General features: G+C 39.9%; 1 protein-coding gene across 1 annotated transcript in view; it reads right to left on the bottom strand.

Moving 5' to 3' along the window:
• PRKAR1B (protein kinase cAMP-dependent type I regulatory subunit beta) overlaps positions 1-13,620 on the bottom strand; it is a 125,473-nt gene continuing 111,853 nt past the window's right edge. The window contains exons 10-11 of the mRNA XM_034783739.1: positions 3,033-3,114; positions 1-2,631 (exon numbers count right to left, since the gene is read on the bottom strand). Of these exons, the coding sequence (XP_034639630.1) occupies positions 2,459-2,631; positions 3,033-3,114 (255 nt within the window). The 3' untranslated portion in view covers positions 1-2,458. The remainder of the gene's footprint in view (positions 2,632-3,032; positions 3,115-13,620) is intronic.

Genomic DNA, 13,620 nt, shown 5'->3' with positions numbered 1-13,620 from the left:
TAACGTACAAGAATTTTATTCATACCATAATTCTGTCGCATCATCCATATCAAATATTACAATAATCTTTAAAATGAAATAGACTGTTCCCCTTACATCAAAGGAATTCTGCTGTTAAATGGTTACATGTCTTTTCAGATTGTTTACAACAGAATTGTAATTCAAATCGGATTTTCATCATCTTTAAAAGTTCAAAGCAAAGTATCTGTTTTGTATGTGTGTATATTTAACTCTCAACAGTGAGATTAATACACTCAATGTCTAAGTAATGCTGAAATGTTTCCTGCATTTTATGCCAAACGCTCACAGATTTTTACCAATACAGCAGCAGAAACGCAAGAGATAAAACAGCATACATGAGTGAGTGGTAACCTTTACATTTTTTTTTTTTAATTGCACAGAATAGGAAAATACAAAAATGGTTAAGCAAAGAATGAGTTTTTTACATGAATGTACATGTCTGGTGGATTTTTGTCTATATAAATGTTTTGTCATGAAATTGCAAGTTGGAAAACAAAACACTTTGACTGGTCACATTTAATAATCCATGCAAGAAGCATAACACTCATAATAAATAATAGTAATAAATAGAGATTACTGGGATCACTAAAAACATACTGAAATCAGTTAAATAGATTGAAATTATGATAGGCCTGATCCTGAAGTCCGTGGATTTATGTAGCTCAGCGAAGTTTACTCTGAGGGTTGTAGTATTGAGCCCAAGGCGTTTTCTTGATGGGAAAATTCCAAAAGGAATTTTTGTAAATTTAGGTTAAAAGAGCATAATGAACTTTTTCAGTTTTAGTTAATTTAGCCATATTCTTGACTAGCCCCTTTGATTTAAAAAAGGTTCTGTCTGCCTTGTTTAATTTGTAATTTCAGCATATAAGGAAGGAAGGATATTAAAAATTCTTACTATCATCAAATAGGAGGATGCTTTAATAAACAGAGAAATATGGCTTTACCGTAATCCAAAGGTGTATTTATGGTAGTTGGATGCACTCTTTGCTACAGCGATCAAACTGAGTTTTCCTCCAATGGAAAATTTCCCCAAAGGAATGATTTAAAATGTTCAAATCTTGGAGGGCTGCACAGCAGGCTAAGGCCTGGTTCTGCAGAAAGCCCTACACAAGAGGCAGGTATCAGAGGGTAGCCGTGCTAGTCTGACGAAGTGGGTATTCACCCACGAAAGCTTATGCTCCAATACATTTGTTAGTCTATAAGGTGCCACAGGACTCTTTGTTGCTTTCTACACAAGAGGGTTCCTGTGCCTGTGCAGAGCCACAACAAAGTCTGTGGGGCTGTGCCCAGGGCAGGGGTCCAAACACATGCCGTTCATTGCAGGCTCAGGGCCTGACTAGTCTCTTGCACAGTGCTCGTCTTTTTGACAAGAGGCAGCATAGTACATTCCGGGATGATTCGTTTGAAAGTATATGTCTGGCTTTCGAAAAACCTCGATCATATACAAAAGCAAAGGTATTTTAACTGGAGTAAATGGACCGTATATAAAATAAAATACCAAACTGCCATTGAATATCTTTGATGTGCTTTCTAGCATGATCGCTCAAGCTTTTTATATACTATTCAGAAAACGCTGCTGATGATATTTTGGTGTATAGAATGATGCTTCAAAAGTCTTAGGACCTGATTCAAAGCCCACTAAAGTCAATGGAAAAGCTCCTATTGACATCAGTGGGCTTTGGCTCAGGCTCTTAGTTAAAAAGGCTCAGGGCAACCCACTTCGGGAACTAATGGCTACACTTAAATGCTTACCGAAAAATCCCCCAAACACCTGGAAATCTTCACTTTCAAAATTGAATTGGAGCATGGCCAAATTTATCCCTGATGTAACTCCACTGTCTTCAAAGAATTTGCATCAGGGACAAATCTGGCCCAGTATATTTAACAGACAAAATGATCCCAAGTTCTACTCTTTCTTGGAGTATTGGAATGATCAAAATCTTCCTCTTGCCTTCCCCCTCAAATTGTGCAACCGTCCTTTGTCATGCGGTGTTTTGTAAACTTCCCGTAACAAGTGAAGAGCATTTTAAACTGAAGGGCAGAGGGGGATGTATATTCGTAAAAAAATTGACAAAAGATGGATAGGACTAACTTTCAGGAGACTAAGCTAAAATAAATGGAGAAATAGAGACTCAGATGTATTTTTAAGTAGCTAAAAATGCACAATGAAAGTATTTTACAGGGTAACACAGAGCAATCTTACCTGGAAGCCGAAAACCTAACCATTCATAAACAATCCTAACAGCTAGTCTTATCCAAATGCTTGTTGTCCTACTTTAATGACACATAACATCTGACTTTATATCCAGTGCATCAGACATAGACAGAAAAAGACACATAAAATGCACACTTTTTTCTCTTCATAAAGCTATTGAGCTGCACAGGTCAAATTTAAGTGCACAGGGTCACACAAAGGCAGCGTTCCCAATGGAATAGCTTAGACGGTAAGAGAAATGAAACTGTTGTATCTCTGAATGTTTCTCTTCAGGATTTCAGAACAAGGACCAAGCACTCGTTCAAAGCGAGGACGATCCAGCTTTACACACTTCAGTGGCCCACGTGCCACTACAGTGGCTGCCCTGGGACGATTGAGCAACAGTGCTATCTCACCTGGAAGCAGGAATAAATATACTGTCACATAGTCTCTGTTTCCTTTTCTTCAGTGTGCACTAGAGATATCATACATTCCTTAACGAAGATCTTGATAGACACTTTACATAATTCGGTTGCAGATACTGTTTTATTATACATGCTTGTGCCATTTAAAATTACTCAAAAGTTTAACATTCATAATGTTTTAACGATTCTCATGTACACTGGTGCAGATCCAGAATAAAAACGTCTTCGGTGAAGTTACTCAGGATATACACCAAGACAGCTGAGAGCAGAATCTGACCCTATATATCCCTGTGGTTGACTGAAGCTTATAAAACTAATTTTGAAAGAGACTAATTATCTTCCACATGTCTTTCCAAACAATGTTTTATTTTATTACGTTGAATTTTTCTTACCAAAATAATCCGATGGACCAAGTCTTCCAACTTCTACATACTCCTCATTATCAGATCTGCGCTGAAGAACAGAAGCTGTGCCCTAGAAAACATAATTAAAAACTTGAACTGTTGTATCCCTTCACTTGAATACGGCATACTATGCTTGTAAAAAACTTAAATCCAGAGTATTTCCTTTGGCAGTGCATCAGCCATGTTCTTAGAATACTGGGCAGAAAGAGATGGCAATCTCAGTCTACATTACTCAAATTTTAATGGAAGTAACAAAGAAGAAAAAATTCAATAATACTGCACGGTTGGATACACTTTTACGAGTGCAGCTATTGTACATGTGGAGCTCTTACTGAAATCATTAGAAGCAAGATCGGATCCTGTAGTTCTGTCCTTAAACACTACAACAGTGACTTGCATAAATATACAATCTACTATTCAAAAATGTGTTTTGAATGAATGCAGAGCCTTGTGAAAGGGGCTGGATTGACACACTTGAAGGCTAACATTCTCAGAACATTTACATCACAGGCAGCAAGAGAATAAGCTTCCCATACATTGCCCTGAAGGAGAGCATTTCAATCCTCATGCCTGTTCAGTCATTGGATCGCTGCTGAGATTGTCAACAAGGGGACCAACTGTGCTACCTGCAAAGCTGAACGAGGTCCACCAAACTCCTTTCACATGAACCCACCAAACACCCATCATGTTGTAACAACACTTGATCTAACCTAGGATACATATGAGCTGGAAATTTAAGAGGTGAAAATCTCCAGACCACATTAGCAATCCCATAAATCATCCAATTATCTGATGAATTACACATTTTAATAAAATTTGGCTAAAGGGGAAGCATTTTAAATGGAACATCCATCCCCCCAAATTCCATACCATACAATATTCCTCTTAGAGGCTAGGTTTAATGATACCAGATTCTATTCTCAAGGCTTGTCTACACGACAGTTTGTAATTGTATAATCAGAGTAGCCCTATGGATAAACATGTCAAATAAACATTGTTCCTTGTCTACACTACACTTAACAATTGTGCTAGTTAACGCCTCTTAGTTAACACATGTTAAAACACGGTTACAATCTGTAGCACAGACAAGCCTTCAAAGAGGTTCTTGGCATATTTAAATACCCTTTCTTGAAGGAAATCTCATAATATTTTCAATGCACACCACAAAGTTCTCATAGATGAAATAAAGAGAACATCTCTGGCTTCAAGCCACCTATTCTTTTGCAGTAACAGAAAAGGATTGACAAAGGAACATTCAAGTCTGTGCTATAAAAATACAATGCAAAAGGATAATGCAAAGAGGAACTATATTTATTTTCAACTGAAATTGATAAAAAAAAATTAAAAATCGATAAATAACCCAGAGACACAATTAGTTGAGACAAGAATGATGATGATACTGTAAAGACAGTGCAGGGGAAAAGGATGCTTTGTAATCTAAGTGTGGAGCATCCATAATATATGATTGATCTGAAACTGCAACTTTTCCATCCTTTCCAAATCACCCCCAACAGACAACAATGGGCCTTATTATAAGAGGATAGGGCATGAATAAATAGGTTTATGTTTTCACTTTTGGAAAAATAATACATGAAGCCAAATCCTGCCCTAGCCAGGGCGGGGAAGGGAAGCAGACACACTGTCTGGTGTATCTTGTACTAGAGGGATTCTGCCAGCCGGGGAGGAACTACAGGGCATTATGTGGACACATTTTGCTGCTACTCGGATCGATAGCCTGATTAGTACTTATTGCTGAATATAACCTAGTTGCACGATGGTTCTTGGGGTGCAGACAACCCCAAACTGCAGACTAGTCCCATCCCCAAACAGCCTGCTAGCCAACTCCCTGCAGCTCTGCTAGCAGTTCCTTGCTTTCATCGAGGGAAGAGGCTCTCTAAGCTACCACGGAGCCGGATTTAGGGTCTGATCGGACAAGCTACTGAGCAACCTCAATTCCCATTGGCTTCAATGGGAGTTGAGGGCACAGAGCACCTTAGAGGACTGGGCTTTAGTCCTTGTGTTTTATTCCAGTGGATTACAAATCGGAACAGAAATATATGGTTAGTTAACTACTGATCTTTGTTTTTCCAGGGTAGGACGGCACAGTAACAACAAACAGCAATGGAATATTCAGTGTTATGTAAAAGATTTGCATAATTTGCCTTCCTCCAAACAAGTGCTACATAGATAAGGAAATGTCCCACACAGTTTTCTTGCATCATGCCTTATTTCACAATAGATTTCTTTTTTTAAAAGCTCATACACTTCTTAAATAGTGGGCTATTCGCTAGGTTAATTTATAACCTTAACCTTTACACAGTGCATAAATCAGAAGGCAAGTCTTGTTTCTAATCATGCCAGAAACCGCATGCAAATATTAAATAAGGTTTGAGCATTATTTCACAAGTCCCCAGCATCTGTTGCTGTTTGTCATTTATCAAATTAAGCCGGCACATTAAAAGTTACGCTCTCCCCTGCTGCTTCCTTACCAGTAGCGTGTGCTTAGTATAAACTACTATATAGCACTATCAACGTGTTCTCCTGGGCGTCACAATTTACCATGTCAAATGCTTGCTTCAACAGTATTTCAAAAAAGAATAAGCTCTACTGGTAAAATCCTGGCCCCCAGTGTGTATACAGCAATACAGCATCCTTGGGGTAAGTGACTGTCTGTAGTGTGTGTTTGTTTGTGTTTGGGGGTTACTTGCTGTGTGCTGAGCTTGTGTTTGTCAGGCTGTTTGGTTGGTTGGTTGGTTGGTTGGTTGGTTGGTTGGTTGGTTGAAGGACCGTGTGCTGTGGCTGGCAGTTGGAAGCTGTGAGCTTCAAAGGAAGGTCTGAAAGCTAGACGCCGCTGGTAATCAGAGCCTTAATCAGAGGGCGGGGCATTCATACAGGCCAGGGCTTTATAAAGCAGCGCACAAGTGACCAGGGAGCTTTTGCGAACAGGGGCTGCTAACAGGGAGTTTCGCAAGGGGGTTTAGAAGGTGAGCGGGAAGGGGGCGAGGGTCCCTTGTCAGTTCTATCTATCAGCTTTTTTTAAACAACTAACAAAATCATCCAAAGCCCAAGATTTGGTGGTGATGGGGGCCTTCAACTATCCAAATATATGTTGGGAAAATAACACAGCGGGGAACAGACTATCCAACAAATTCTTGGACTGCATTGGGGACAACTTTTTATTTCAGAAGGTTGAAAAAGCTACTAGGGGGGAAGCTGTTCTAGACTTGATTTTAACAAATAGGGAGGAATTCATTGTGAATTTGAAAGTAGAAGGCAGCTTGGGTGAAAGTGATCATGAAATCATAGAGTTTGCAATTCTAAGGAAAAGTAGAAGGGAGTACAGCAAAATAGAGACAATGGATTTCAGGAAGGCGGAATTTGGTAAGCTCAGAGAGCTGATAGGTAAGGTCCCACGGGAATCAAGACTGAAGGGAAAAACAACTGAGGAGAGTTGGCAGTTTTTCAAAGGGACACTATTAAGGGCCCAAAAGCAAGCTATTCTGCTGGTTAGGAAAGATAGAAAATGTGGCAAAAGACCACCTTGGCTTAACCACGAGATCTTGCATGATCTAAAAAATAAAAAGGAGTCATATAAAAAATGGAAACTAGGACAGATTACCAAGGATGAATATTGACAAACCATGCAGGAATGCAGGGACAAGATTAGAAAGGCAAAGGCACAAAATGAGCTCAAACTAGCTACAGGAATAAAGGGAAACAAGAAGACTTTTTATCAATACATTAGAAGCAAGAGGAAGACCAAAGACAGGGTAGGCCCACTGCTCAGTGAAGAGGGAGAAACAGTAACAGGAAACTTGGAAATGGCAGAGATGCTTAATGACTTCTTTGTTTCGGTCTTCACCGAGAAGTCTGAAGGAATGCCTAACATAGTGAATGCTAATGGGAAGGGGGTAGGTTTAGCAGATAAAATAAAAAAAGAACAAGTTAAAAATCACTTAGAAAAATTAGATGCCTGCAAGTCACCAGGGCCTGATGAAATGCATCCTAGAATACTCAAGGACCTAAGAGAGGAGGTATCTGAGCCTCTAGCTATTATCTTTGGAAAATCATGGGAGATGGGAGAAATTCCAGAAGACTGGAAAAGGGCAAATATAGTGCCCATCTATAAAAAGGGAAATAAAAACAACCCAGGAAACTACAGACCAGTTAGTTTAACTTCTGTGCCAGGGAAGATAATGGAGCAAGTAATTAAGGAAATCATCTGCAAACACTTGGAAGGTGGTAAGGTGATAGGGAATAGCCAGCATGGATTTGTAAAGAACAAATCGTGTCAAACCAATCTGATAGCTTTCTTTGATAGGATAACGAGTCTTATGGATAAGGAAGAAGCTGTGGATGTGGTATACCTAGACTTTAGTAAGGCATTTGATACGGTCTTGCATGATATTCTTATCGATAAACTAGGAAAATACAACTTAGATGGGGCTACTATAAGGTGGGTGCATAACTGGCTGGATAACCGTACTCAGAGAGTTGTTATTAATGGTTCCCAATCCTGCTGGAAAGGCATAACAAGTGGGGTTCCACAGGGGTCTGTTTTGGGACCGGCTCTGTTCAATATCTTCATTAACGACTTAGATATTGGCATAGAAAGTACGCTTATTAAGTTTGTAGATGATACCAAACTGGTAGGGATTGCAACTGCTTTGGAGGACAGGGTCATAATTCAAAATGATCTGGTCAAATTGGAGAAATGCTCAAAGTGCTCCACTTAGGAAGGAAAAATCAGTTTCACACATACAGAATGGGAAGAGACTGTCTAGGAAGGAGTACGGCAGAAAGGGATCTAGGGGTTATAGTGGACCACAAGCTAAATATGAGTCAACAGTGTGATGCTGTTGCAAAAAAAGCAAACGTGATTCTGGGATGTATTAACAGGTGTGTTGTGAGCAAGACACGAGAAGTCATTCTTCTGCTCTACTCTGCGCTGGTTAGGCCTCAACTGGAGTATTGTGTCCAGTTCTGGGCACTGCATTTCAAGAAAGATGTGGAGAAATTGGAGAGGGTCCAGAGAAGAGCAACAAGAATGATTAAAGGCCTTGAGAACATGACCTATGAAGGAAGGCTGAAAGAATTGGGTTTGTTTAGTTTGGAAAAGAGAAGACTGAGAGGGGACATGATAGCAGTTTTCAGGTATCTAAAACGGTGTCATAAGGAGGAGGGAAAAAACTTGTTCACCTTAGTCTCAAAGGATAGAACAAGAAGCAATGGGCTTAAACTGCAGCAAGGGAGGTTTAGGTTGGACATTAGGAAAAAGTTCCTAACTGTCAGGGTGGTTTAACACTGGAATAAATTGCCTAAGGAGGTTGTGGAATCTCCATCTCTGGAGATATTTAAGAGTAGGTTAGATAAATGTCTATCAGGGATGATCTAGACAGTATTTGGTCCTGCCATGCGGGCAGGGGACTGGACTCGATGACCTCTCGAGGTCCCTTCCAGTCCTAGAATCTATGAATCTATGAAGTCAATGGCAAAACTCTCATTGGCTTCAACAGGGCCAGGAGATCACCCCTAAAGAGCAGGAGTGGCAAAGACATGAAATTCACAAACATGCTATAGACACTTCTCCCCTGAGTAAGGGAAACTGACGTGGGCAAGAGCTTGAAGGATCAGTGTCCATATTGTTTTTAAATAAGCTAGGCTTACAACTATTTTTTTGCCTGTCAAAACACAGCCGTGCACATAAAACTGTTGGCAGCAAATTTAGGGATCAAAGTAAACTGGACAGGAAGACTGAATATACTAAAGTGATCTGGTGAATTGTCAATTTCCAGCAAAAATTCTTTATCCTTGATATAACTAAACTGTTTAGCCAAAGCTGCTGTATTCCAAGCCTTTCAAGTCAACCTGTAAGAGGCTGGAAATGCAGTGAGTGTACTGACTGTTTTTTTCACCACACTGACTACAGTAGTTCTCACAAAGTGCACGTGTGTGTGTGTGTTTGTGTGTGTGTGTGCACATACACACGCACAGAATGCTTCGCTCTCCAAAGCAACTAATGGGAATAGAATAACCCCTCTCTCACTAAGCTCCATATCAGCTGCAACCCATGGGCCCCCATGTCTGCATTTCGTTAGCACCCAATTTGATGTGCAAAGCCTCCAAGATCAGCTTCCATGAGGATTTCCAGCCCCTGTGCTCCTCTCTTTATTTCAACCCGTGTCCCAACCTGAAAAATGGCCAAACCCTCACTCCTCCACCAAAGCATTTATCTGAAATCTAAGTCTCCATTCTCTTTTCCACTGTACTTTTTTCAACATTTATGACAAATGAAAACCTGATAAACAAAATGAGAAGAGTACTGACCCTCCAGATTAAAGTTCCCAACTACCCATCCTGAGGTAATTACAATACCAAGCAGTACTACTTCTGTCTCTCCTGGTATCACCTTTTATGGGCCTCTTTTAATATTGTTAGTATTTTTGATAGGGGCCACGTGATATAAAACTTCAATAAGTCAGAGTTTTCTGAAGCAATTGCTTCCACCATTCCATTGCAGTCTGCCTTTTTAGAAACACTGTGATATCTGCTGAAGAAGCAGAGATGTGTCTGGGCTCCACAATAAACACTCAGCTTGGCAGGATAAAGCATATTCCAGATACATATTTTTCCACTCTTGTTTTAACAGTCACATACGCTCTTCCCGCTGCTCAGCGAAAACAGGTCTATAATAGAGTCAAAGAAGTTTCCTGAAACCCTGACAGCAGCACCCAGATGTAAGAGCTGATTTGTCTCTTTTTGCAATAGATGCACATTCCACACGTACATCTTTGGGGTAGTGTCTGTCCAGGAAAACAGCCCACATTATGGCTAAAAGAAGAGGGTGCTTATAATTATCCATCCATAACACCTCCATTTTGCATTATGGATAAATATTGCAATAGCTTTTGTCACCAGGAACCCATTCTGCTCTGACACAGAGGAGACTCTAATTGTACATGTATAACAGGCCCAATGCAGAAATAAAATAAATCATAAAAAACCCACAACCCTTTGTTCTCCATAAGTTATTGTAAATTAAGTCAACAATACCAAAACTAATTAGGTATTAGTCTTCCTAGCCTCCACCTCCACCCCAAGGTTTCACAGACATAATTCATCTTAGCTTACTTTTCAGATGTTCACAGTATGATTTCTCAGATGTCTACATCCATTGTGCCTAGCCTTGCAACCCCTGACTCCCAACAGAAGTCCTCAGCTGCATGAACAGTGGTATTTGTCCCAATCCTGGGAAGCAGAAGCATTTCATGAGGTGTGTTCAGAGAGCCTGTGTGCCCTCTCCTCCCCCAAAGCATTTGATCTCAATGGGCAAACACTTCCCTTTAAGTGAAACATAACAGTTTGCAGGATTGGGCTCCACGGGACAACTCACTTGATCAAAGTTTTGCAGGATCAAGCCCTTTAATGCTGTTCGGTTTAAAACGGCATCTTGTACACTGATAGTTATTTCAGCCTCCTCCATTGTGGAACAAAACCTTTAGAGTATACATTGTAGGCAGCAGGAAGACATTTGACACCATTTAATAAATCAGTATTTTGTGATTATATGAAACTGAAAGCAGACAGGCATGTCTCCTCGCTAGCAGAAGTTTGAGAGTGAAATGATAAATCTAGGAATTTTCTCATTCACGCACTGAGGGGTCTCTGTCTTCCCAGTAACTGATATCATTAACCTCCTCTCCTTTCCTCCAAGTAAATACAGGCATCTTATTGCAAAAAAAACAGGCGTAGCAGTTCTCAAAGCAATGTGCCATCACCATCCACCATCGTCACCCCACACACCAAGTTCCTCCCTCTGTAGCAGTTCTGTGGCAGTAGTGAGAAATGCCTTTCAGATGCACCAGCAATTTGCTTTGCAAAAATTTATAACTTAGATATGGCACCATAATTTAAGATGTAAAAGGTAAATTAAATTTTATAATCCATGAACTTCCCTCCTCTCCAATGTAATGAGTTTTTGATAGATGTTTTACTATCTGACCATACGGATGGATTAGACATCCCAGAAAGTTAACCACACATATCGTCCATCTGGGATCAAGGCACCCCAGTAGCATTGATAGGGTCTCATCCTTCACATTCTTACACACCTGAGTCATTTTACTCACATGAGTGGCCCCTCTGGCTTCAGTAGGACAGTTGGTAAGAATAAAATGACTCATCTATAGGCTCAGGCTGAGGATCAGACTAATTAATTGTGGGAGAATCTTTATATTCTGATATTCTTTTCATATTTGGCCAGATCCAAAGTCTGATGATATCAATAGGAGATCTTCTGTCAACCTCAGTGGAATTTAGATCAGGCCCATTAATGGTGGGAGAATCTTTATTAAAAATCTCTGGCATTAAAGTTTTTACTTTCCAGATATGTTGGTCCTGAGGTATGATCAATGTAATGAACAATGCAAGACAAACTGGTATGCTACAACCCGTAAAAATAAAGGTAGGAAAGAAGAGAAATTAATGAACTGTAATAAGGTTTGCAATTTTGGGGTAGTTTAAAATGGTTTATGGCTATTTAAAATGTGTTACGGTTTTTGGGGGAGCATAAACTCTGAAAAATCCAGTGTAAAAGTATAATTAGTCAGGACAAAAAAGAATTTGAAAAGCTACTAGCCAAAGATTCATAAACTAACAGCAATTTTTTTTAAGTACAACAGAAGCAGGAAGCCTGCCAAACAGTCATTGGGCCACTGGACGATCAAGGTGCTGAAGGAGCACTCAAGGAAGATAAGGCAATTGCAGAGAAGCTAAATGAATTCTTTGCATTGGTCTTCAATGCAGAGGATGTGAAAAAGATTCCCACACCTGAGCTATTCTTTTTAGGTGACAAATCTGAGGAAGTATTCTAGATTGAGGTGTCAGAACAGGAGGTTTTGGAACAAATTGATAAATTAAACAGTAATAAGTCACCAGGAACAGATGATATTCACCCAAGAGTTCTGAAGGAAGTCAAATATGAAGTTGCAGAACTACTAACAGCGATATGTAATCTATCATTTAAATAAGCTTCTATACCAGATGATAGGAGGAAAGCTAATGTGACACAATTTTTTTAAAAAGGCTCCAAAGGCAATCCTGGCACTTACTGTCTGGTAAGATTAACTTCAGTACCAGGCAAATTGGTTGAAACTATAGTAAAGAATAGAATTATCAGACACATAGATGAACACAACTTGTTGGGGAAGAGTCAACATAGCTTTTGTAAAGGGAAATCATGCCTCACCAATCTATTAGATTTCTTTGAGGGGGTCAACAAATATGTGGACAAGGGTGATCCAGTGGATATAGTGTTCTTAGATTTTCAGAAAGCCTTTGACAAGAGTCCTCACCAAAGTCTCTTAAGCAAAGTATGCAGTCATGGGATAAGAGGGAAGATCCTTTCATGGATCAGTAACTGGTTAAAAAATAGAAAACAAAGGGAAGGGATAAATGGTCAATTTTCAGAATGGGGAAAAGTAAACAGTGGTGTCATCCAGGGATCTGCACTGGGACCAGTGCTGTTCAACATATTCCTAAATGATCTGGAAAAAGGGGTAAACAGTAAGGTGGCAAAATTTGCAGACGATACAAAATTACTCAAGATAGTTAAGTCCAAAGCAGACTGTGAAGAGTTACAAAGGGATCTCACAAAACTGGGTGACGGGGCAACAAAATAGCAGATGAAATTCTATACTATGATCAATGCAAAGTAATGCATGATGGAAAACGTAATCCTAACTACACATACAAAATGATGGGGTCTAAATTAGCTGTTACCACTCAAGAAAAAGATCTTGGAGTCATTGTGAATAACATCCGCTCAACGTGCGGCAGCAGTCAAAAAAGCCAACAGAATTTTAGGAGCCTTTAGGAAAGGGATAGATAATAAGACAGAAAATATCATAATGCCACTATATAAATCCATGGTACGCGCACGCCTGGAATACTGCATGCAGGTCTGGTCACCCCATCTCAAAAAAGATATACTAGAATTGGAAAGGGTACAGAGAAAGGCAACAAAAATGATTAAGGGTATGGAACAGCTTCTATAACAGGAGACATAAAAAAGACAGGCTTTTCAGCTTGGAAAAGAGATGACTAAGAAGGGATATGATAGAGGTCTATACAATTGTGACTGCTGTGGAGAAAGTGAATAAGAAAGTATTATTAACTCCTTCACATAACACAAGAACCAGGGGTCACCCAATTAAATTAATAGGCAGTTGGTTTAAAACAAACAAAAGGAAGTACTTCTTCACACAACACACAGTCAACCTGTGGAACTCAGGATGTAAAGGCCAAAATTATAATAGAATTAAAAAAAAAAACCCTAAAGTTCATGGAGAATGGGTCCATCAATGGCTCTTAGCCAGGATGGGCAGAGATGCAACACCATGCTCTCAGTGTCCCTAGCCTTTGTTTGCCAGAAGCTGAGAGTGGATAACTGGGGAAGGATCACTCAATGATTGCCTGTTCTGTTCATCCCCTCAGAAGCACCTGGCATTGGCCGGTGTCAGAAGACAGGATACTGAGCTAGATGGACCATTGGTCTGACCCAGTCTGGCCATTCTGA

The sequence above is a fragment of the Trachemys scripta genome, chromosome 10, assembly GCF_013100865.1.
Source record: "Trachemys scripta elegans isolate TJP31775 chromosome 10, CAS_Tse_1.0, whole genome shotgun sequence".
Taxonomy (NCBI): domain Eukaryota; kingdom Metazoa; phylum Chordata; order Testudines; family Emydidae; genus Trachemys; species Trachemys scripta.
This window is presented reverse-complemented; position numbering and strand designations above follow the sequence as displayed.